Below are 25923 nucleotides of genomic sequence, written 5' to 3' on the forward strand. Positions count from 1 at the left end.
ATGGACATTACATGTCTCTCAGACACACATTGTCCTCGAGAGGGTCTTGACTGCAGCCTGCAGAAAGGGGCGGGGACGGACCACTGTCAGTCTCAGACCTTATATGGAAACGGGACTATTGCATTCCGGAAATGAAGGGGGCGCTATTTTCACAATCACTAATACCTTAAAGAAGCGGGGTGAAGAGGTCGATTGGAAGAAGTTTGAGAGGTTTCGCCATTGACGTTCGGAACGCTATTCATAATGGAACAAGCACAAAGTCAGCAAAAGGTATTTTCTACCTTATTAAAACTTTTTTCACATAGTACATCAAAGCGCCTTTTCTAGATTAGGTTGAAAATATAATTGACAGCTGCAAACGAGTGAAATTCATAGTTCGTACAGGGGAAGGCAAATTTTAGCATGTAGCATAGCTAATTATTTCCGTGCAGGGCATCATTAGATAAAAATCGAAAAGTAGAAAAATGTATACTTCAGAAATGTATTTTATGCCCCAATTTTTTTTTTTCGTTATACAGATGCACTTATCAATTTGCAACATTGGGATCGGACAGAAAATTCTTCCCGTACTGTCTGAAGACAAATACCGCTGTCCCCTTTGCTCATACAGTGCGGAGGAGTCTTAAAGGTACAGAACCACATAGCAACAACTGCTATGGTTCAACATAACAATATGTAAAACTACACTTATGAATGTTTTTTTTTTTTACATTCTTATCAGTTTTCTAGTGTTTTTATTTTATTTTTAAAGGATAATATTTTTTAAAATATGGTTTTATACACCAATGTTAAATTTCTTGAAAGTCTAATATTTTGTATAAACTAACAGCTTTTTTTATAAGCTAACAGCTGCAATCATAAGTGGGTGTAGAACCCAGAAATGATAATTTAATGACGAGCAGCACTACAATGTATTTGTAGTAACTGTGCAGCAAACTACACATTTAAAAGTAACAAAGTATTTTGTGAAATGGCTATTATTAAGTACTGTTTTACTGATTATAATGTGCAATGTAATATTACCCATTTATTTCAGCAGACATTAATAAAAATGAAGTTATGTGCACTGTTAGGTATTTTAATACAAGACATAAATTAAGGTTAGAGGAAACCTAACATAAACAACATTTATCAGTGTATCGTGTTTTAATTCTTTTATGGATTAAAATGTGATCTTCATTCAGTTAAGTTTCTCGCATTATGTTGCATATCAACAACATTAACTCAAGAGTATAACATTTGGAAAAATGGTCCTAATTATTTATTTTTTTAATCAAAGTTACAGAGTAATTTAATAAATCTGATTAGTTAATCTTTGGCTGTTCATTTTGTGCAGAACATATATGTGTTATCTGGAAGCCATTAATTGTTAAATCCTACAAAACAGTAACAACAATGTTAAAGAATCTACAGTGATTAATTCAAACATGCCTTTTGTTCTTCCAATCATTTGTATATTTCCTGGTGTAATAACCTTTTTCTTTTATCTTAGTAGCTATTAGGCTGAGTCTTCGCTCTGTTCTGAGTGAGAATGAATCACATCTTGTTTAAACATATCTGCAATGTATATAGATGTTTTTTTTTAATTTTATCATTTCTTTTTTAAGATTCATTCATAATCATGTCATAGCCATTCTTCCAGTATGAGTCTTGCATTGCACATGTTTTTTTTATTATTAATATTTTCAGATGCCTTTGATTGCACTGGAAGCTGTTCTCCAGGAGGTGATTCTGGCACAGGGAGGCACATCTTCCCTCACCTTGGCATTGACCTGCAAGTGCTTAGAAGCCATTGTGTCTGACCCAGTTTTCAGGAACAAGACTCACTTTGCTTGGCTAGATGGTAAAGACCTTTGACTTTTTTCACCTAAAACATGTGAAATTAGATTTCAACTACATAAAATCAGTTTTTCATCCTGTTGATGAAAAACTGATCAGCTGGGTGACATTTTCAGAATCATTCAAGGCAGAAAACAGGATTCCTTTTGCGGTTGTAAGATGTTCTTCCTGCAACCGGCAACATAAAGACTGTGTGGGCTTCACTGGACATGGAAGATGAGGAGAGTTCCCTCGTTACTACTCTGATGGCACATCTGGACACTGCCCTGAATGCCAGTACTGAATGCTAGGACAGTATTAGTTGTTTTCTATAGTCTTTCACACATTTCAGTTGTCACACATTGTGTTTTTTTGTGAAATGTCATTTTAAATCATCTATGCTGAAGCACATTTGCCTTTTGACTTGTTCAGTCATTTGTTTTCATAATGTGTTATTTCAATATTATGTACATTTTTGAATGTTCCTTTTGTTGTAGCTCAGTTGATTTACATTATTTAGTTTGCACAGAAATTGTGTTACATTGTGGCTGCATTTTGTTGGAGAGAGTAGAACCAATAAAGTAGTTGTAAATATATTGTAACAGTGTTGTTTAGCAATTGGATCACCTTGTTTTAAAAATTTGAAATACATGCTAAGTTAATAACTTGCAATATTTTATATGTGTAAATGCAATGTTTCCTATACTTTTTAAACAATGACTGGAATCATTACAGATTTTCTTTATAAACCTGACATATGGCTAAGTTGTTTGTGTTTTAACAGTCAGAATCAACTGTTGTTTTATAATAAAGCAAGAACATACAGAAACATTGTTTAGTTACAAAGTCATAATACAAACATAAGACTAAAGGTGAGCTGAGTGAAGGTGGAGACCAGGTGGAGGTGATGGAGGCTCAGGTGAGGAGCAGTTGCACATCAAGCCGGAGTTTGTGAAGGACGGAGGAGATGAGACCGGCGCCGTGATCAGAGATGAAGACGGTTACAATTTACACAGATTTAATTTATGTATCCAGTGAATTTATTCAAAAAGGTTTTCATAGAGAAAAGAAACCCAACAGCGAATCATTCTCTCTGGCTGTTACCAGCACAGTGTCTACTGCCGGGGTCCGAAGATCATTTCTTCTCAAATGAACTTTCTAAAACCTACTTTCTGTGAGTCTTTCCAGGTTGAAGCTACATTTAAATTTTTAAATGAATCACTTTGGGTTTTGCAACAATGGCATATTTAAGGTCTTTGGGACTCAGTTTATGAATCAATTGCAATTGGTAGAATTGATTTTGAATTTCTAAACAGAATAGTGGGACACCAATCAGTTTACTGGTTAAGACATTATGGTAAACAATGATAACAGTCGAGCTTGTTAGAAGTTCAAAAGTAATTTAATTTGTTTGTAAATTATATTCACAATGTGAATAAGAAAAATATTTGCCAAATAAACAGAACAAAAGTGTTTTGTGAATGGATGGACCAAGTTGGCAAAAATTGACTGAACGTTTTACTGTTAGTCAACGATTTTGACTATCGGCCTTTTTTCCATCTAGTCCTTATTAAATAAGGCAAAGGATATTCTATTTTAGATTTTAACTTATTTATTTTAAGAGTACCATTCACAACATCAAAATCTATTGTTTGAATTTCAACACCAGCAAGTATTTGTTTATATCTGTTTTCTGTGATGGACTGGCGATCTGTCCAGGGTCCCTGCAGCAGCTCTCATCACCCACTGCACGGATAACCTGAGAGTAAAATAATTAATGGATTGATAAATGTGTTTTTAATATAGTGTACATTTGTCTCTAAAATGTTAATTTATGTTTTATGACTTTTGTTTGGGATAGTTAGGGTGTAAGGATAGATAAATACATCTCCATAATGATTCCTTATTATTGCTTATTTTAGATTGTTTGTTACTGATATAATTTAACATCACAAAACAAAGATTTAATAAAGATTTAAAAATAAAAAAGGGACATACCACGTGACATAACACCTGGTATGTCATTTCCTTACTGTTTAATTTGTAGTTAACATGTAATTAATTTTAAATGTTAAAAGTGTTATTGGGTGTTTTTAAAAGCGTTGTCAAATAAAATGCGTTATTATTATTATAATATTGAAACACGGCTGATACAGGAAATGGTGTCACTAGCGCCCCCTTCATTTCCGGAACACAATAGTCCCATTTCCATATAAGGTCTGAGACTGACAATGGTCCGTCCCCGCCCCTTTCCGCATGCTGCAGCCAAGTGTAGTTTTTGTCCTCCACTGAGACAGGAACAGTCCAACATCTGGATTGCAAACTGCAGTGGATGTAGGAAGGACAGTTGGTGCTGCTGCAGCACAACTCATTTCTCCAAACACAGGAAAAGCTCCAACAGAGAGGAGAAAGGAAATCCCTCAGTAACAACCTGAAGAAACTCACTGAAGCCTAAAAGGACATCAGGAAACTAAGGAAACATTTCTGGAAGCTCCACCTGATTTAATAATCAGCATTAAAATACAATCAATCTAAACTCTGATCAACACCTGGATACCTGATCCATCCACACTCCCACACACAGATGAAGGAATGAAACACTAAACAGCCCTGCTGCTGAAAACCTGCTGTGGCCTCACTGTAATATCCAGAAATACAAACATTCAAAAGGAGAAGCTGCATCACATTCAACAAAGATTCAACAAGAATCAAAGATTTGATCTCTGAGCTCAGACTCACAAACCAGGGAGAGGCTTCCATCATCACACACCTCTGACAAACACCTCCAACCTTTCAGCACTTCCTCTACCAACCAGCACCACCAGGTGGCGCTGCACACATTTACAATGAGCCCAAGAAGAAGAAGCAGCATCCTGAATCCAGCAGCTGCAGTAATGGCTTGTGAAAGTGTCCAAGGAGCATCTGGAACCAGAACCAGCAGATACAACAGTCCAGAGAGTCTTTGTTTGCATCTTTCCTCTCAGATTTCCAAGCTGCTCTGAGAGGGAAATGACATCATCACTCTACTGATGATGTCACGCTCTGATGTCACTGACCAGGAGCTGCTGGACTTCTACATTTCCAGCATGGAGGACAGAGAAGATCTCAGCTCTGATGAGGAGCTGGCCTGCCTTCACACTGATTGAGGGTCAAAGAAATATTTCCAGATGAAGTCAGACTAAATGTTGGATTGTCCTGCTGTTGCAATCAGAGGCCAAGAAGAAGCTTCAAGTTCTTCTCCTGTTCAGCTCCACGTTCCTGTCAGAGACTTCAGCTCCTCATGAGGAGAACAACTAAAGCCTGGAACAGACTGACACCAACATCCTGACATCTCATCCCTGAACAAAGCTTTGCAGCATCAAGGTGACTCTTAGCGCCATATATGGACAGATTTCCTCTAAAGGGGCGGAGCCTGGATTGGAGGAACCAGCAGCAGCTTCCAGGAACAAACCTTGGGAACCTCTGGAGGAGAACATGGAGATGAGATTCCTGCTTTAATCAGTGGATTCATTGATAGAAAACATGAAATGTCTGAGAGCTGCAGCTCCATTTTCTACTGATCTGCTGGAACATCAGATAGAAATGAAGAATTTCATCATTTCACATCAAATCTGTTCATCTTCCACAGATACAACTGAATTATTGAGCTGAACTGGTTCCAAAGGTCTGGATTGTAAAAACATCCATTGTTTTTCTGTCTCATTAGTTTCCAGAAAGAGTTGAAATGTTTCAGCAGCTTTTATCCTGCAGCTCAGTAAAGATCTCTCCTCTTTCCAACCTGATTTAGTCCATGAAGCAGAACATCTCTGCTGCTGCAGCAACAGGAGGAAACTTCTCCAGCTCTCAACTTCTACACTCTGACTGCTTGGAAACAGATCAGGGAGGATCAGCCTTTTCTCCAGGCTGCTCCTCCTGACTCTAGCGCCACCTAGTTGAGGACAAACTACCATACAAATAAAACTGCTAAACTCTGCCTCAAACAGTTTGCTTCATGTTTTTGTGTATTTTGGTTTCATTAAGTCCTGAAAGTTGTGAATCTTTGTTTCACTTTTTGAGAACTTTTCCACATCCATCTGACCATTTTCTGATCTTTCCTCATTTGGGCTGATTGGTCTAGATCTCCATGAAATATTCTTTTAAAGTCCAAATTGTTTCCCAGCTGTGTCTCTACAATTACATATCATATCTTTTATATGATATCATTAATCTGCATATTTTTAACTTATTTTTAAATCAGCCAATCAGCTTCCTGTATTTCCTCAGTAGATCATCAGTGGAAGCCCCGCCCAGCCCATGATGCTCCTGGTTTGTGAAGACAGAGAGACAAACTGAACTCTGATAGGAAACAGTTTCAACTGATTTTCTCTCTCCAACCTCTTGGTTCCACATGGAGCTATATTTGGCCCCCTGCTGCTCTGAATACCATGTTATTGTGCTTCCAGTAGATGGGTTGGTTTCCCAGGTTCATTCAGAACCATGTGAAAGATTCTTATAGTTTAAATGAGCTGCTGTTTGAAAAGTTACACAACCAAAATTACCAGAGATAATTTGAGTTATTAAACTGTAATAAGAGATAAAATGGGGTTCAAAATGTTATCCATTCATTTATAAATGATATGACTGTATACCAGCTTCAAACTAAATGTTTTCAAGCAGACAATGTTTAAGGAATCATCAAATGTTTGTGTTACTTTCCAGTCAACAATATTCTTGGACTTATTGAAGAATAGGTCATATTTTTCAAAACTTTATTCTATAGTTGGGACTCTGACCTTGAAGAACTGACTACAGCAATAAGGAGGCTGGCAAGAGAAATATTACTACATTAATCCAGTGTCAGTTTTAACAGAAAGAGTCCATTGAAAATCTAGTCTGAATATCAGCATCAGAGCTGGTTTGAGGGAAAACACCAGCTTCAACAAAAGCAGAGAGAATCTCAGATTATATCTTTCCATTTTTAACTGGTTGGATTCAGAGATGGAAAACTGAGCAGTGACTGACAAAAACTGTTCCTTTGAGCAACAAGTTAACTATTCAGCTTCAAACTAAATGTTTTCCAGCAGACTGACTAAAGACATTTCTCCCTCTTCCTCCTCTATCAGACCTTCTCTGCTCCTGCAGCAGGTTCCTCCATACCTGAGAGCTTCCAGTCTCCAGTGTGGATCCTTCAGTCCAGCCGACAGCAGCTTCACTCCTGAGTCTCCTGGATGATTGTAGCTCAGGTCCAACTCTTTCAGATGGGAGGGGTTGGAGGTCAGAGCTGAGGCCAGAGAAGCACAGCCTTCCTCTGAGACCAAACAGCCTGATAAGCTGCAGACACACAATTCATCACATGATGAGAAAATGAGAACATGGAGGTAGAAACCAAGGTCTGAACGGATGGATGGATGGATGGATGGATGGATGGATGGATGGATGGATGGATGGATGGATGGACGGATGGACGGATGGACGGATGGACGGACGGATGGACGGATGGCCCAGAGTTACCTGAGAGTTTCCAGGTTGCAGTTTGGACTCTTCAGTCCAGCAGAGAGAAGCTTCACTCCTGAATCCTGCAGGTTGTTGTTACTCAGGTCCAGTTCTCTGAGACTGGAGGACTGGGAGCAGAGAACTGAGGACACAGCTTCACAGCTTCTCTCTGAGAGGTTACAGTCACTCAGTCTGAGGAGACAGGGAGGAAAATATACTATTAAATAATTTATTAAAATGTCTTTTTTCCAGTTAACAATGTTCCTCTTTACTGATTTAATGAACTGTTTTATATATAATCATGTTGCCTTTTGTTGTGAACTGGTTCAGTCTATATTTGGGTCTCCAGCCATGAAGGACTGAACTAAAGGCAACAAGGAGGCTGGCAAGAGAAATATTAAATTCCTCTATGAACTAAATGAATCCCTGTCAGTTTTAACAGAAAGAGTCCAATGAAGCCTGAGAATCAAGGCTGGGCTGAAGATCAGCATCAGGCTCAGTTTGAGGATCAGCATCAGAGCTGGTTTGAGGGAAAACAGCAGCTTGAATCAAAGCAGAGCAAATCTACAGTTTCCTCTTTACATGTTTAACTGTTGGATACAGAGATGGAAAACTGAGCAGCAACTGATAAAAACTATTTGAACAAGAATCAAATTGTTCTATAAAAGGATTGTGTAAAGAAACTGCTCCAATTTAAACTCATGTTTGGAAAAAAAACATTGAGAAAACCAATATAGGGGGAAATACCCATCTAACAGTAAGACATCTATTATCATTTGCTTCTATTATTGAAAAAACATTTGCATCATAACTGATAGAATATAATGGACAGAAATCTGGTTTCACCAGGATTGAGAACATTTTACCTGAGAGTTTCCAGGTTGCAGTTTGGACTCTCCAGTCCAGCAGAGAGAAGCTTCACTCCTGAATCCTGCAGGTTGTTGTTACTCAGGTCCAGTTCTCTGAGACTGGAGGACTGGGAGCTGAGAACTGAGGACACAGCTTCACAGCTTCTCTCTGAGAGGTTACAGCCACTCAGTCTGAGGAGACAGGGAGGAAAATATGTTATTAATACAATTCTACAAAAATTATATTTTTCAAGGTTTTTCTTGGACAGAGAAGGATCAATCTTATTTTACACATGTTTATGATGCCTTTTGTTGCGAAATGGTTCATTTTATAGTTAGTCCTCCATCCTTAAAGTTTATAACTACAGGAAACAAGAAGTCTGGAAAGAGAATGATAAAATTCCACAATTAACAAAATTAATACAATTTAAATTTTAACATAAAGAGGACGAGTTTTGCTGCTTTAATATGTATCACTATGTCAGCTGCTGAAGGGAGTCTGTGTCTCCTTCACACATCACCCCCATTGAGAAACTTTGAGGAGACAATGCAACAATAAATAAGCTGAAAAATTAACATATATATTTACCTCATCATTAGTATATTTCTATCAAAGATAACTGTATTAACAATCTGTGTCCTTACAGAGTTTTGTTGGAGGCTTTAACCACTGGCAGCAGCCTCAGAAGAACCTCCTCTGAAGCAGAGTATTTCTTCAGGTCAAACACATCAGATCTTTTCCTGATGACACTAAGATGAAACCCAGAGCTGACCACTGAGCAGGAGACAGTTTATCTGTGGAGAGACTTCCTGAACTCAGAGACTGTTGGATCTCCTCCACTAGAGAACGATCATTCAGTTCATTCAGACAGTGGAACAGATTGATGCTTTTCTCTGCAGACACATTCTCACTGATCTTCTCCTTTATGTACTCAACTGTTTCCTGATTGGTCTGTGAGCTACTTCCTGTCTTTGTCAGCAGACCTTGAAGGAGTCTTTGATTGGTCTGCAGTGAAAGTCCCAGGAGGAAACGGAGGAACAAGTCCAGGTGTCCATTTGGACTCTGTAAGGCCTGGTCAACAGCTCTCTGGTGGAGAGACGTTAGATTAGTTTATTAAATAATAAAAACTTCTTAGACGTTTGTTTTTCTTCCATCAGGTTGACACCAGAGTTGATGAAGGTCCGATGAACATGAAGAGCAGCCAGAAACTCCTGAACACTCAGATGGACGAAGCAGAACACCTTGTCCTGGTACAGACCTCTCTCCTCTTTAAAGATCTGTGTGAACACTCCTGAGTACACTGAGGCTGCTCTGATATCGATGCCACACTCTGTCAGGTCTGATTCATAGAAGATCAGGTTTCCTTTCTGCAGCTGATCAAAAGCCAGTTTTCCCAGACTTAATCATCTTCCTGCTCTCTGGACTCCAGTGTGGATCTGTTTCAGCTCCTCCATCATACTTGACCTTCTTCACTTTGGTCTGAACCACCAGGAAGTGGATGTACATCTCAGTCAGGGTTCTGGGCAGCTCTCCTCCCTCTCTGGTCTCCAACACATCCTCCAGAACTGTAGCAGTGATCCAGCAGAAGACTGGGATGTGGCACATGATGTGGAGGCTTCGTGATGTCTTCATGTGGGAGATGATCCTGCTGGCCTGTTTCTCATCTCTGAATCTCTTCCTGAAGTACTCCTCCTTCTGAGGGTCATTGAACCCTCTGACCTCTGTCACCATGCCAACACACTGAGGAGGGATCTGATTGGCTGCTGCAGGTCGTGTGGTTATCCAGAGAGAGCAGAGGGAAGCAGTTTCCCCCTGATGAGGTTTGTCAGCAGAACATCCACTGAGGTGGACTCTGTAGCATCAGTCAGGATCATCTTGTTGTGGAAGTCCAGTGGAAGTCGACTCTCATCCAAGCCATCAAAGATGAACAGAACCTGGAAGTGTTCAAAGCTGCAGATTTCTTTGCTTTCACTAAAGAAATGATGAACAAGTTCCACCAAGCTGAACTTTTTCTCTTTCAGCACATTCAGCTCTCTGAAGGTGAATGGAAATATGAACTGGATATTCTGGTGGGCTTTGTCTTCAGCCCAGTCCAGAGTGAACTTCTGTGTTAGGACTGTTTTCCCAATGCCAGCCACTCCCTTTGTCATCACTGTTCTGATTGGTTGATCTCTTCCAGGTGGGACTTTAAAGATGTCTTCTTGTCTGATTGTTGTTTCTGGTCTGTGTGGTTTCCTGGATGCTGTTTCAATCTGTCTGACCTCATGTTCATCATTGACCTCTCCAGTCCCTCCCTCTGTGATGTAGAGCTCTGTGTAGATCTGGTTCAGAAGGGTTGGACTTCCTGCTTTAGCAATCCCTCAAACACAGACTGGAACTTCTTCTTCAGACCAGATTTAAGTTGATGTTGACAAACTGTAGCAACATGTTCTAAATTAACACAAAAGTAAAATCAATAATGAAACAAAGATGGAGATGACTGGATTGAATGTTATTCCATCTTTTCAGACATCAATAAATTTATGATTTATCTATCAGGTTAAATCTTTGTATAAATCCACTTACTGCACTGTAGGCGATCTGCCAGCTCCTCCTGATTCATTTTTTTTAGGAAGTTCAGTGTGATCTTCATCACTCCCTCTCTGCTGCTTCTCCTCTGCTCTTCATCCTCACCTTCCAGAACCTCATCATCATCTCTTAGACTCTCAGACCATTCTGGATCATCTGGACTCAGAACTTTCTGGATCTTCTTCAGCTCATTCTTCACAAAAGTGACAATGTTGTCCTCCAGCAACTGTAACAGAACAATAGATCAGGGAAACATCAGAGTTTAAATCATGGAGCCAAACACCAGATGGATGTTGAACAGACTGACAGTCCTTTGGACTACAAATTGCAGCATGGAGATGAATTTAGTGATACAAGAATAATTTGAACAGAACCCACAGAAAAGTGGTTGTATATTTACAGACCATAAATATGGAGTCCAGCTGTGTTTGATGCTGCTGGACAGATGAACCACTTGGAACCTCTGAGCTCTGCTGGTCCACTCTGTGGAGGAACCAGGAACAATTAGGAAGTCAGGAAATATTCATCCAGCAGTTTTCACAGAGGAAATCACCAGGAGTTTCACACTAAAAATACTTGAAGCAATAAACAGAGCATTACATCAGCACAATACAAAGGAGTAAAAAAGAGGAAAATGGATTACAGTAACACTAGAATCACCAGATTATGTAAAAAAGTTGATATTGCACTTAAACACTCCACACTGTCAGCAGAATAAATAAAACTGGGATATTCATACTGGTTCAGTTTCCACAGTTACAGCAGTTAGAAACATCTCACCTCTCTGATGGTGGAGATCCAGGAGATTTAAAGAAAATCAACTCATTCTTTGACCAGTCGCTCTTAAAGGACACACAGCTGGGTTCTGGTTCTGGTTTGAGTCTCTGATGGATCCTGACAGAAACATGATGATTAAAATTTAATCAGCAAAGAGGAGCAGCAGCAGCTTCATCACCACGTCTGTTCTGGCCTGATATAGTGAACGCTGTGTGAAAAGGGCTGTGGACAGTTAGAGATGGTGACCTCACCTCTGACCTTTGCTCTGGCTCTCATCTTCCCCACACAGAGTGGTTTTAGAGGGAGGGACTCCCTCCTCTCTGTCCTCACACTGATCCATGCTGCTGAATCCACATCAGCTCACACACACTTTCTAGCTTCACCTGCAGAGGAAACACACATCATTCATCTGCACATCAACTCTGATCATCCTTTACATCATTAGTGCTGGAAAAAGATCAGCTGCTCCTCCTCTGATTGGCTCTTCTTCTCTGCTTCATATCAGTGTCAGGTGAATGCAGTCAGACAGCAGAGAGGCAGAGGAAGCTGCCATCAGCTGCTGCACTTCTACTATCAGTCCACTAGATGGAGACATGGAGCAACATTTACATTCACTAATTCAACCTGAACAACAAGAAGTATTTTAGTTAGTTAATTATTAATCTCTACAAGTGGATTATGAGCTGCATTAAATGTTAACTATTTAATAATTTGACTGAATCAATAATAATATTTTAATAATATTTTATTTTGAAAGGAAGCAACAGGAAACTGTTGTTGACATTAATGGTGGAGACCAGAGTTCAGTACCAGGAAACAAAAACATGAATCAGTTCGGAGAAGAAAACAGTGAAACATCAGCTGTTCATCATGTTGATTGATTCCAGTTGATCAATAATCTAATAATCCTGTAGATTAGCCTTCAAACAGCAGATATTAAAGTTTCAGCTGAAATCAGAAGTGAAACTTTTCTACTAACATCAGAGATTAGAAACAATCAGGAAAAAGTTAAAGTGATGAAACAGTTCAAGAAATAAATTAAACTTACAGTTTGTTCAAACGATCCAAAGAGTTAAAGAAGAAAATTTAAACAACAAACTGAGACTCTAAAAACGGACTGGAGCCGCACCTGAACAGGTGAATTCAAACTGAAAGTAAATATGAATGATGTTGCATAACTGATGACGTCACAGCTCACCTGACTTGTAGTTTTTTCCTCCAGAGCAACAGAACCAGGAAGTAGAAGCTCTGAGGTGAAATCAGAGGCAGGTTGATAAAATCTTCATGAGGAAGAAGAGAAGTTCTGATAAAATGAGGGTGTACTTACTTTTGATCATTACTGTAGTGATGATTGATAGAAACAGAAAATACTAAGACTATTTTAGTTTATTCATCATGTCATAAAGAAAAAGTTGTGAAAATGCATTTTTCAAAAAAATATTTTCATCATGTCATCCAAGCGTTCATTATAAACTAAATATTTACTTTGATTGAAAACAAAATTTTTGGAAATCAAACTTTCGCTAAACATTTGGCTTCATAATAAATATTTATTTTACAAACTAAACATTTAATTTTCAAATTCAGTATTTATTTTCCAAACTACATATTTAATGATCTTTTTCATGTCTAGTTGTTCAGTCAGACGCTCCATCATGTTGTCATGTTTCAGTTTTTCCTCCATTCAGCAACAGTTGGTGAACTAGGTTTAATCCAGTTTAGTCTAATTGTCTTTCTTGCTACCAGCAGCAGAAGGTGCAACAATATGTAACATTGATGTTTAGTGAGTAAATCCTTGGTGTTTATGTTCAGCAGAAACAGAAGAGGCTCCATGGGGAGATCTGTCCTCAGAATGTCCTCAGTCTCCTGTTTCATTTCCTCCCAGAAAGTCTTTATTTGTGGTCAGAACCAGAAGACGTGTGTGATGACCGACCATTCAACACATTCCTCCAACATCCATCTGTGGTTGGAATCCTGGAAATGAACGTTTTGAAAGGAGTAACACTTTATTTGACACAGTGTGTTCTATTAAATCTGGTTTTTACTTTCCAGTCAAACTCTTTGCACGTTTAATTTCCAATCCTTTTATGGCACAAAAATGCAAATGAGAAAACTCCACTCCTTGTTTTATCAATCTCCAGTTCAATCCAGTAAATTTATGTTCTCAATTTGACAAACAATCCACAAATGGAGTAAAACTGGACCATATTGATAGTTTTGACCTCATTCCTCTTCAGAGATACCACTGTAAACTCGTATCAATGGCTCCTCAGAATGACCAGTGGGACGCTCTGCTGGATGGAGACTGAACTACAACACTAAAAGAAGTTTTAAACTCACTTTTCAGTTAGCTAATTGAACAAATTTTATTCTGTAAGATAATAAATTGCATGGTTACACAAAACCAATAAAAAAGGTAACTATTGCCACATTATGGAATAATCAATCATGGTGAATATCTGCCACAAAAATTCATTCTTAAACAAGATGGCTTTTCCCAGAAGACAGTATTACATTTTAATAAAAAGTGGAGTGGAAAGAAAAACTGGTGAAATAAAGGATGCACATATGAAATTCACCATTTCTGGAACAATGATTGATATTCTAACATATGTGAAGTAGATTTGCTTTAAAGAAAATGTTTTATTTGCATCATACAGTCTTCTTTTATGTATCACATAAATGTAATTGTATCATAGTCAAGATGTTTTTCGGTGCAGCTGCAGAGGGTGTACAAACTAACTGAACAAGATGCGTCTGCTGAAGTTTCCCAGGCGGGTCGTCTGGGAACTTAATCTTCTCCTCTGTTAGCTGAGAGGTGAATAAAGCAACTATGTAACTCTGAGTTCGTTAGAGCAGATTTAGATTTTCGCCTAATGCAGAGTATATTTTTTCCCTGTATTTTGCAGATGTATTAAAGATTGTTTTTGCTCCCTGAACTTGGACTAGAATTTGCACTTCACATATTCAGATGAACTTTTTGGTTAGTTCACAATGAAAAATCTGAGTTGATTTCATCTGAACATTGATTCAATCTGGAGAGACTTAGACGGAGAAAATGGAAACCATTAGAAAAGTTTTGACATACAAAATTTAAGTCTTTGGCTTGGGCCCCGGCTGAGGACATCGATCATCACAATCTTTGCGATGAGCTTGGATGAGCATTCCATATGCTGAAAGGAACGTCATCCCCGAGACCAGACATTGGTGATGGAGGTGAAGAAAGGATGCAGCCGGAGAGCCGAGCGAGTGGAGGTGAAGGGGTGGAGGAGGGTTGAGCTCTGCTGGAAGGAAGACGCCATGGACGGTGCTATTTATCAGCTGGGACTTGGACAGTGATTGGCGTGACGCGTCTTGGACCAGTGTTGATTAATCAATGGTGATGAACAGGAAGCAACGGTTGGATGATGCAGGTGGGTTAGAAGAGACTTCCAGTTGAATTGGTGCCTTTTTCCTCACAAAGTGCATAAGATCTATTATAAATTTGCCCAGTATAAATACACTGATTTCACTGTGAAAATTACTCTTTTAGTCTGTAGTGTAAGAAATAAAGACATTTCCATCCAAGTCTTAAATACTTTATACAAAATATTGAGTGGAAATCATACACAGTGAGACAGATTTAAAGAGACGTGACAGTCCAATGAAAACTCCAGATAAATGCAGTGATTTTATGGTCAAAAGTTACAAAAATGTGCAATAATTAAAAAAACCTAAAGTGAAATCTTAACTTGGCACAAGGAAATATTTGCTCCCATCAACAGAAACATTGAATTACTGAGGGAAGGTAAGAGGCTGATCTGTAGTTTAATTTCATCCATTAAAAAGCTGCTGAAACAAAAAGAGTCAAAATAAATCGCTGTCTACAGAAAATACAAAGAATGGTAAATAAAAAAACATTTGATTGATACTCAGCATGACAGATTACAGCTTACATAAAATCACTAAAATGAAAAATACAAATGTTAAGGACATCAGTCTGGAGAACAAGATGCAAATTATAACGATTACAAGGTAAGAGATTAAAAAAAACATCATTTTTATAATTAAGGCCACTCGTATGAAGAGCAGATAAAAAACAAAAAGGAGAGAAATGTAAACTTGTATTATCCCAACTCAAGTCTGCGTGCACTCAGTTTGTAACAAAACCCCAAAAATCTCAAAAATGTCAAAAAATGGAGCAGAAATCAGATCAAATCTTTAAAAGGGAAATAAATATACAAAAATATAAATAAATGGTCATGACATGCAGAAAACAGAGAGAAATAAAAATTACTACCAATAGAGGTGAAAGAAGCGATGAGTTAAATTCAAACATTTTTCATGTGAAAACGAGGATTAGCATCGTTTCTGCATGACAAGGCATTTCTGCTCAAACTGTTAGAAAACAATGTGATTTGTGTTTTTCTTTGCTAAGTGAAGTGAAATATTTGACTTGTGTTCATTAAAAACAGGGATTTCTTTCCTTTTACAGAACACACATCACAGCTTGCAGAGTGTAAGGCTTGAACCACTTGGCCACACTTGGGAGGGGTGTTGGATTTATTGCACAAAACACTCGGGGCGGGTGGGTTCTTATTCGGCCCTTTGACAGGTTCTGGATGGGTTTCTGTCTCCTCAGTAGAGGCGGACGAGACTTAAAAAAATGAAGTTGAAGAACACTGGAAGCTGGTGAGGTTTTACACAGCAGCCCAAGACAGGTCAGAGGTCAAAGCAGTGCCACTGCATCAAGCAGAGCCTCATCTTCCTCCTCTGCTGATCGGGTCTCGGACTTGAGCCGGACGAACTCCTTGGCGACGTCGTCGTTGGAGCGCTGGGAGAGGATCCGCATGGCGGTCAGGCCCGTGTCGTCCATGGAGATGCGCTGCCCAGGGGGCACCAGCAGGCGCAGTTGCCCCTCTCCATGATGTCCCTCTCAGCTGCACCACGGCCAGGCCCACCACCCGGTCGGCGCGGCCGAAGCAGTAGTCCTTGACGCAGGCTTGAACCTCGTAGCACTCGAACCCGTCCTGAACACCCAGAACGCTGCAGAGCGAGAGCAGAACACAGGAGTGGGAGCACATGGGCTAGGGCGTAATTGCAGAGCTAATTCCTGATTTTGTGCTTTTTCTGAACTTTAAACATTCGTACACCTAGCTTTTGATGATCTAATTTTCCATTTAAATCAAAACATTTTACTTTGATTTGAGGTCCACATCTGCAGTGGTAGATTACACTATTGCTAATCTGCTAATGTGCTAATAGCAGAGCAAATTTGTTGTGCAACACATTTTGATTCCCCTAAATCAGTTTTCAAGTTAAATTCTAAAGGCACTAATGTACTTTTGCTGTTTTCCAGACTTTCAGTTGAATAAAGTTTGACATCTGCTGTAGAAGGACACTTCCATTAACTGCTAATGTGCTAATAGTAGAGCTAATTTGAGCTTTTTGATAACTTTTAAAACTATTGCCACACAATTAATTTCTTAAATAAATCCAGATTTTATTTGGAAAAGTTAATTTGAGGAAGTTCACTAAATGTTTAGCAGAAACACTAAATGAACAATTAGCTGTGCTGCTAGCGCATTAGCTGACATTGTCCAGTAATTTCACAAGGACTTTGTTTTATGTGACCAACAGTTTATGAAGTCAGAATTAAAAGAGCTTCAAATCCTAAATGTGTCACGACGTTTGGTTTTGAACTTACAAGTGAAAGGTCTCGTTGTATTTGGGAGACCAGCTGTTGTTCTTGGATTTGGTCTGAAATCGGCGCTTCTTGTCGCTGAGGTGCGGCCCGATCATCGTGACTTCCACGAAGGGTCTGAACATCCCAGACGTCTGCCACTTCAAATCACTGGCTGCAATCACTGCATCAATGACACAAACATTTAAACAGAAATGACACTAAAATGCTCCAGCTTTGATTTTATTGCTTCAAAATGAGCCCAAACGGACCTTTGAGAGTAACTTTCCGCTCTCGCTCTTGGGATGAGTGTACAGCTCAATCTGCAGGGAAACCTCTCCGATGGGTTTGTCCACACCTGAGCCTGGTTTAACACAAACAACATTTGGTCCAATGCAGGCAAAGAAAACCACGTTTTATAGAGTCATGCGACGGAAACGCAGGTTTCACAAAACAGAAGAGAGAAAACGATGAAGGGAAGTTGGGCTGATGATGATTTCATGGAGACCTACCCCTGCTGGCTGGATTTTCTCATTAGGGGTTAACCTAATACCCTTCCCATTGTGCACTGGCACAGAGGCAGCAGGAGATAAAAACAGACAGCAACTTAAACAACCAAATCCAGGAGATAAAAGCAGCGGGAATCTGAAACTCTCCCGTATTTAATCTCCTTGGAGGCGTTTTGGATCTACCCTGTGAATGCTGCGTGGTCACGAAGGTTTTGATGAGCGTGTCGGTGGTCTGGGTGTAGAGCGACAGAGCGTGGCGGAGCGACGAAAGCTCAGCGCTCTTCTCCAGGAAAGTCTTCTTCAAGCCGTTCCCGCCCGCATGAAAGTATTGCTGCGTAGGAAACAAAACGAGAGGAATCAGCGTTCTACAACCTGAATGATTAAACTTAAAGTGGAGTTAATCAGACTTTTAGTTAATCAACTAAAAGACTCTTAAAATGTGAATGAATTGTACTTTTCTGTTTGACCAGAGGTCAACGTTTCGCTCTCACCTTGATGGTATCCAGAGCCACATCCATGACGGCACACTGCCTGGGCGTCAGGCTTTTAGCGTCTCCTGCCATGTGATCCTAAACAACCCAAACCAAGACTTTGACTAGACCAATTCACAGGAGAAAGCAAACTCAAAGGCAACCTGATACCTTCAGTTTGGAAAGGTGTCCCAGTTCTTTAGCAGCAGAAAGGATCTGTGCTCCCTTCAGGAAAACAGAAAAATGAATGATTCTTTTAGTTTTCAGAAGCCTTGTTTCAATTTTAAGTATCATATTATAAAGTGTGATGGAAATGGGAAAAAAGCATCAATACAACTCATGTTCAGACGTAAAGTGAGTTATTTATCTACTCTGTATGTGATTGGATGATGTTCAGTTTGTTGACTAATAATTAAACTGAATATGCCACAGTCATCATTTTAAAACATAATGGATAAAAATATTTTTGTGTTTGGTCACGTCTGTCAAAATGTTTACATCTCATCATCTGACACAATTACGAGTTGATCCATTTCAAAATGGCAGCCATGTTTCCATCCAGCTGTGATTCAAATTTTGAGCAAATTTTTATAATAATGTATAAAAGAGAATGCAAATTACACTGCAAAACCATAAACTCTTACCAAGTATTTTTGCTCTTGTTTCTAGTGCAAATTTGACGAATGTGAATTACATTTAACTTTTCTTTTGGGATCAATAAAGTATGTTTGAATTAGAATTTTAAAATATCTCAGCACATTTTAAATAAGACAAAAATAAATTAATAGTAACTTATCAGAAGAAGAAGCTTGTTTTAAGTCGATAATTCCTTAATATTGATAAAAAAAAAGTAGTTGGCAGATTATTTAATTTAAGGGAAAATGATTTGTTATAAGTGAAATAATCCGTCCTGCACAAAATAAGTTCATTACATTTATTTTGCCCAAAATTATTGATATAAAATGAGATTTTAGTCTGGTTATTATTTCCCTTATAACATTGCAAAAATATCTTGATTTAGGTGAAATAATCAATGTTGGAGAAACGTTATTGTCATTGATAATGTAATAACAGCAATAGTGTTACAACAACACTATTAAATAATAGTGTTGTAATTTCAAGGCTGCTGTTTCTCTGTCAGATTCCCTCAGGTCTCCACAGCAGAGAGATGGATCACGGCGCTCTTCCTCCACCTCCTCGCCGCGCCCCATCCTCATCCTCCACCACCTCCACTGAGTTCTGATGGGTCGGTTCAGATCCTCTCTGGAGATCAGACACCAGAACAGAGGCGGATCAGAACCAAAGCCAGCAGCTCTGCTGAAGCCCAGGAGAACTCTGAGTCCAGATGTGGACCCTGGTCTCCTCCAGAACCTCCTCTGTTGTGCTGTGGAGGAACTGTGTGGCTCCAGTTCTGCAGCAGGACCTTAGACTTAGACTTAGACTTAGACTTGACTTTATTGATCCCTTGGGAAGACTCCCTCAGGAAATTATAGTTACCAGCAGCTCACAGGCAAAAATGTGGCACACAGTAAGCATACACAAAATACAAATTAAAACAAAACAAAGAATATAAATACAACACAAAAGGAAATTATAGCAATTTTGGTCGATAGATTGACCAGTGATATGGTATTGATTTTTGGTTGTTCAGTGCAGACAGCTCATCCATCTTGTTCGGCAACGAGTTCACATTCCCCATGATTACAGTGGGAATCGATGGCTTGTAGCGCCTCCTGTTGTCCGCTAGCTTAGCCTTTAGCTTAGCCCCAGCCTTGCAGCCCCTCGGTCTCCTCCTCAACTCCACCGGAATGTTGTGTCTTATGCCGGCTTGTCCCATTGTTCTAAAGTCCAGCAGTTCCTCTCTCTTCTCAGCTGCAGCAGAAGAAGAAAGGACTTCCTGTGTTCAGGTTGGATAGAAACCTGGATATTTTCTAGCTTGTGGTTCTGCTTCCAGCGTAGATGTTCTCCAGGGTTCTGATCTGGATCTAGTGGACTGTAGAGCTCATCAGGTTTCCTCTCATCCACTTTGAGATCTTCAGTCTCCTTTAGATTCAACCTGAAGCTTCTTCTGACAGATTAGCTGCAGCTGATATTTAGCATGATGTTTATTATTCTAGCCTCAGTTTTCTGTTCTTCATGTGACTCCACTGAATCCAACTCTGATGTCGTTCACTTCACAAGTGATGAAGATCCATTTTTCTTTCACTTCCTGCTGATTTCTTTCCAAAGCTCCATTTTTTCCAGGAGGATCTTCAATGTTCTCTTTAGATGATGAAGGAACTCAGACTGACTCCACCCGGCTGGTGCTCCAGGTGAGCAGAAACAAACAAACCCTGAAGTCATCTCTACAGACCAGCTTTAGATTTGGACCAACTGAACATCAAGCTTCAGTAACGTCTCAGTTAAAGTTTGTTTCCAGATCTGAGATCAGAAAGTTCTGGAACAAACTGGTTGCTCTCCAGTTTGATGATGTTTCCAACCTGAATGTTCATCCATTTTTCTTCTCTCAGCCTGGAAAGAAAATCCTCTAAATTATCTGGCTTGATAAAAAAACTGTTTTATTAGTAAAATCTTGGAATCTTGACTCACTCTTTGTGTATCAGGACTTTCACCTTGCAGTTATTCACCTGAAATGAAGAGGAATTGTTTATTTTTGGTCTGAGAATAAAATGTTTTTGTAAGGATCATGTAATCACATCCTGGAAAATCCTTCAGAGTTTATCTTTGCTCTAAAGTTATGAAAACCCGAAACCTCTCCCTTTTTAACAGAGATCAATAACCAAACACTCTGATCTTTGCTTAATCTGCCAGTTTGACAAATATAAATGAACATCGCTTCAAAATGTGTGTATTTTATTACTTCTGAGTGGGAAAGTGCTTCTGAAATGGAGCAGGAAATACATTTCATAACAGCTGATTTGCATGTGATCAAGACAAGAAGGCAGCGGTCAACACACACACCCAGTGGTGTGTTCACACACACTCTGCAGAACTTTGTGTTCATCAGGAGGTCGATTGTGTTAGGTATTTTCCTCGAACCTACAATAAAATAACCACAGACAACGTATATGAATTAAATATGGTCAGGCTTCTGCAGAAGGAGAAGTCTCCACCAACAACTTTCTTCAAGTTGTTCACAGAGAGTTCTGATCTGCTTTCACGTGAGCTCCCTCTTTATTGTCAAAGAACAACAGTCACATGGTGCAGGTCATCAAACAACAGAGGTCGTAGAAACACTTAACACAAACAGACCAACAACTCAGTTCCAGGTGTGATATCTAATTTACAATCTGAGCCCAGTTAAGCTCTGGGTCAAACTGTCACCTATCATTGGGTAGATAAACACCAGAGAAGAAGGTCTGAGAACCATAAAGTTTTGACTGCATGAAGACAGTCGTAACCTCCAGGTCAGCCCATACACACATAAGGAAGAGAATACTTTCACGAAATGATAATAAAAAAAAATATCTAACAGATACAACTCATGTTTATACATAAAGTGAGTTATTTATCTACTCTATATGTGATTGGATGATGTTCAGTTTGTTGACTAATAATTAAACTGAATATTCCACAGTCATCATTTTAAAACATAATGGATAAAAATATTTTTTGTGTTTGGTCACGTCTGTCAAAATGTTTACATCTCATCATCTGACACAATTACGAGTTGATCCATTTCAAAATGGCAGCCATGTTTCCATCCAGCTGTGATTCAAATTTTGAATATATTTTTATAATAATGTATAAAAGAGAATGCAAATTACACTGCAAAACCATAAACTCTTACCAAGTATTTTTGCTCTTGTTTCTAGTGCAAATTTGACGAATGTGAATTACATTTAACTTTTCTTTTTGGGATAAATAAAGTATGTTTGAATTTGAATTTTAAAATATCTCAGCACATTTTAAATAAGACAAAAATAACTTAGTAGTAACTTATCAGAAGAAGAAGCTTGTTTTAAGTAGATAATTCCTTAATATTGATAAAAAAAAGTAGTTGGCAGATTATTTAATTTAAGGGACGAACAGATTATTGAAATAATCTGTTCAAAATTATTGATATAAAATGAGATTTTAGTCTGGTTATTATTTCCCTTATAACATTGCAAAAATATCTTGATTTAGGTGAAATAATCAATGTTGGAGAAACATTATCGTCATTGATAATGTAATAACAGCAATAGTGTTACAACAACACTATTAAAGAATAGTGTTGTTGTAATTTCAAGGCTGCTGTTTCTCTGTCAGATTCCCTCAGGTCTCCACAGCAGAGAGATGGATCACGGCGCTCTTCCTCCACCTCCTCGCCGCGCCCCATCCTCATCCTCCACCACCTCCACCGAGTTCTGATGGGTCGCTTCAGATCCTCTCTGGAGATCAGACACCAGAACGGAGGCGGATCAGAACCAAAGCCAGCAGCTCTGCTGAAGCTCAGGAGAACTCTGAGTCCAGATGTGGACCCTGGTCTCCTCCAGAACCTCCTCTGTTCTGCTGTGGAGGAACTGTGTGGCTCCAGTTCTGCAGCAGGACCTTCTCAGCTGCAGCAGAAGAAGAAAGGACTTCCTGTGTTCAGGTTGGATAGAAACCTGGATATTTTCTAGCTTGTGGTTCTGCTTCCAGCGTAGATGTTCTCCAGGGTTCTGATCTGGATCTAGTGGACTGTAGAGCTCATCAGGTTTCCTCTCATCCACTTTGAGATCTTCAGCCTCCTTTAGATTCAACCTGAAGCTTCTTCTGACAGATTAGCTGCAGCTGATATTTAGCATGATGTTTATTATTCTAGCCTCAGTTTTCTGTTCTTCATGTGACTCCACTGAATCCAACTCTGATGTCGTCCACTTCACAAGTGATGAAGATCCATTTTTCTTTCACTTCCTGCTGATTTCTTTCCAAAGCTCCATTTGTTCCAGGAGGATCTTCAATGTTCTCTTTAGATGATGAAGGAACTCAGACTGACTCCACCCGGCTGGTGCTCCAGGGAGCAGAAACAAACAAACCCTGAAGTCATCTCTGCAGACCAGCTTTAGATTTGGACCAACTGAACATCAAGCTTCAGTAACGTCTCAGTTAAAGTTTGTTTCCAGATCTGAGATCAGAAAGTTCTGGAACAAACTGGTTGCTCTCCAGTTTGATGATGTTTCCAACCTGAATGTTCATCTATTTTTCTTCTCTCAGCCTGGAAAGAAAATCCTCTAAATTATCTGGCTTGATAAAAAAAACTGTTTTATTAGTAAAATCTTGGAATCTTGACTCACTCTTTGTGTATCAGGACTTTCACCTTGCAGTTATTCACCTGAAATGAAGAGGAATTGTTTATTTTTGGTCTAAGAATAAAATGCTTTTGTAAGGATCATGTAATCACATCCTGGAAAGTCCTTCAGAGTTTATCTTTGCTCTAAAGTTATAAAAACCTGAAACCTCTCCCTTTTTAACAGAGATCAATAACCAAACACTCTCATCTTTGCTTAATCTGCCAGTTTGACAAATATAAATGAACATCACTTCAAAATGTGTGTATTTTATTACTTCTGAGTGGGAAAGTGTTTCTGAAATGGAGCAGGAAATACATTTCATAACAGCTAATTTGCATGTGATCAAGACAAGAAGGCAGCGGTCAACACACACACCCAGTGGTGTGTTCACACACACTCTGCAGAACTTTGTGTTCATCAGGTCGATTGTTTCAGGTTTGAGCTAAAACAGAAGCAGCAGCAGCACTTCCTCTACAGGAGAAAACACACGAGGTCATGAGGTCAAGCTTTGTGACAGTAAATAAAACACATGAATAATCTCTTGGTTTGCTAAATTATAATAAAACATGATATTTATGTTATGAACAATTAAATAATTTTAGCTTGGATTGGCTCTGAACCCATCATAAATCACTGATTCATTATAAAAACTTGACTAGACTCAGAGTAGACTTATGTAAATATACATGATGAAGTATCACAAGGAGGATTGATCGCTGCGAGTGACTCGATACAATCTGATGGGTTTCCACACTCTTTGACCGATCCGAATGATGAAACAAACTTTTCTAAATTCCATCTTCTCATGTGCTGTGGCTGACTGCAACTCTGCAACTCTGCAACTCTAAGCCAAGCATATCCAGAGATTCCAGAAGCAGGTTCATCTCTGCCTGTCCGTAAGTACCGCTATCCACCACAGTCAGCGGAACAGCGAGAGATCGGCTGTGCTTGGACAACGCGTCTGGCCCAGGGTGTTGTGTTCACAGAGCGACAGTGCGGCTAGCTTGCTGTGGCTAGCTTGCTAACATCGCGGCTGCTAACCGGGACGAGGCCAACGCCCGGCAGCTAACCGACCTAACAGAGAAAAAACCAGTGGAAAACGACACGTTGGATTGACAGCAAGCAGAGAAAGACAGCGAAGTGGCCTCCAACTGCTGAGCAGGAGCCTTAAGGAAGTGACAGGCAAAAAGAAGCGAAATAATGCCTCCAAAAGGATCCAAGACCGAAGGGAGACAAGATGAGGACTATGTTTCACTCACGCAAGTCAAAGAGTGCTGAGCCAGCAAAAGCAAATGTATATGGAGTTACTCCAACAACAACAGGACAATTTTAAGGGTTTTGTTAAAATCATTGTGGACCCTACTAACACCAGAATGGACGCGATGACACGAGAAACTACAGGACATTAAAACCAGCCTGCAATTTACACAGAAAGACATTGACGACATTAAAGTAGAAAGTGCTAAGTACAAGGCCCGAAGTGACACGGTGCAGTCAGACATATTTAAAGTATGAGGGTATGATGACTATCACTGATAAAATGGAGTACCTTGAGGGGCAATCAAGGAGAAATAATCTGGTTTTTGATGGAATTACTGAATCACCAAATGAGACTTGGGCTGAGACTGAGGAGAAAGTGAAAACTATTTTAATTGAAAAGCTAAACTTTCAACATAAGGTTGACATTGAGAGAGCTCACCGCACCGGTAAACATAGAGGAGACAGACCCAGGCCCATTGTTGTCAAATTTTTACGATATAAGGACAGATCAACTATTCTGCAGAGCACCAAGGCACTTAAGGGATCTAAGATTTTCATTAACGAAGACTTCACGGATGCAGTAAGGAAAAGGAGGGCGGAACTAATGCCGGACTTAAAAGCAGCACGTCAAAGAGGGGACATTGCTTACCTACGTTATGATAAGTTGATCACCCATCCACGTACTAGTACCCCGAAATTATCCAACAATGTATGACAGACAGCCAGACATAGCTGACGTTCACTTCTGAAAGGGAAACATGCAACAGCATGGCCTATGAGGATATAGAGCTACCCGTATTCCAACACAGAAACTATCATCTGCAAGATATTGAAACTGACATTGATCCTGATTACAACTTCTATAATGTCAGCAATGATAGTTGTCACTATTACAGCGATGATCAGTTCAACAACAGCATTAAAACGGAACAAAAGCTGTCAATAATTCACTTTAATAGCAGAAGCCTTTATGCAAATTTTGACAGCATCAAACAATACCTCCAACAACTTTCACAGACTTTCAATGTTATTGCCTTATCAGAAACTTGGCTTAATAGTGATAAGGGCATAGACTTTGAAATCAATGGTTATGAAATGGTTTGTAAGAACAGAGAAAACAAATGGAGGGGGAGTAGCTTTGTATGTTGACAAGAAGATTAATTATAAGTTGATCGAAACAATGTCAACTGTGATGGACAACATGTTTGAATGTGTGACTATAGAAATACTCGTGGAAAAAAGAAAAAATGTCTTAGTGAGTTGCATTTATAGAGCCCCTGGAT

General features: G+C 39.3%; 1 protein-coding gene and 1 pseudogene across 1 annotated transcript; both read right to left on the reverse strand.

The window, feature by feature from the left end:
- Positions 1–16192: 16192 nt before the first annotated feature.
- Positions 16193–16547, reverse strand: LOC129379593 (protein unc-13 homolog B-like; annotated as a pseudogene).
- Positions 16548–17166: 619 nt separating this feature from the next.
- Positions 17167–18283, reverse strand: LOC129379594 (protein unc-13 homolog B-like). The gene is made up of 5 exons (XM_055060413.1): positions 18147–18283; positions 17839–17986; positions 17655–17714; positions 17415–17510; positions 17167–17330 (listed from the first exon to the last, which is right to left on the reverse strand). The coding sequence occupies exons 1-5, from the start codon at positions 18216–18218 to the stop codon at positions 17167–17169; spliced, it is 540 nt and encodes a 179-aa protein (XP_054916388.1). The 5' UTR covers positions 18219–18283.
- Positions 18284–25923: the final 7640 nt, after the last annotated feature.

The sequence above is a fragment of the Poeciliopsis prolifica genome, unplaced genomic scaffold (genome assembly GCF_027474105.1).
Source record: "Poeciliopsis prolifica strain line A6 unplaced genomic scaffold, Auburn_PproV2 SCAFFOLD059, whole genome shotgun sequence".
NCBI lineage: Eukaryota > Metazoa > Chordata > Actinopteri > Cyprinodontiformes > Poeciliidae > Poeciliopsis > Poeciliopsis prolifica.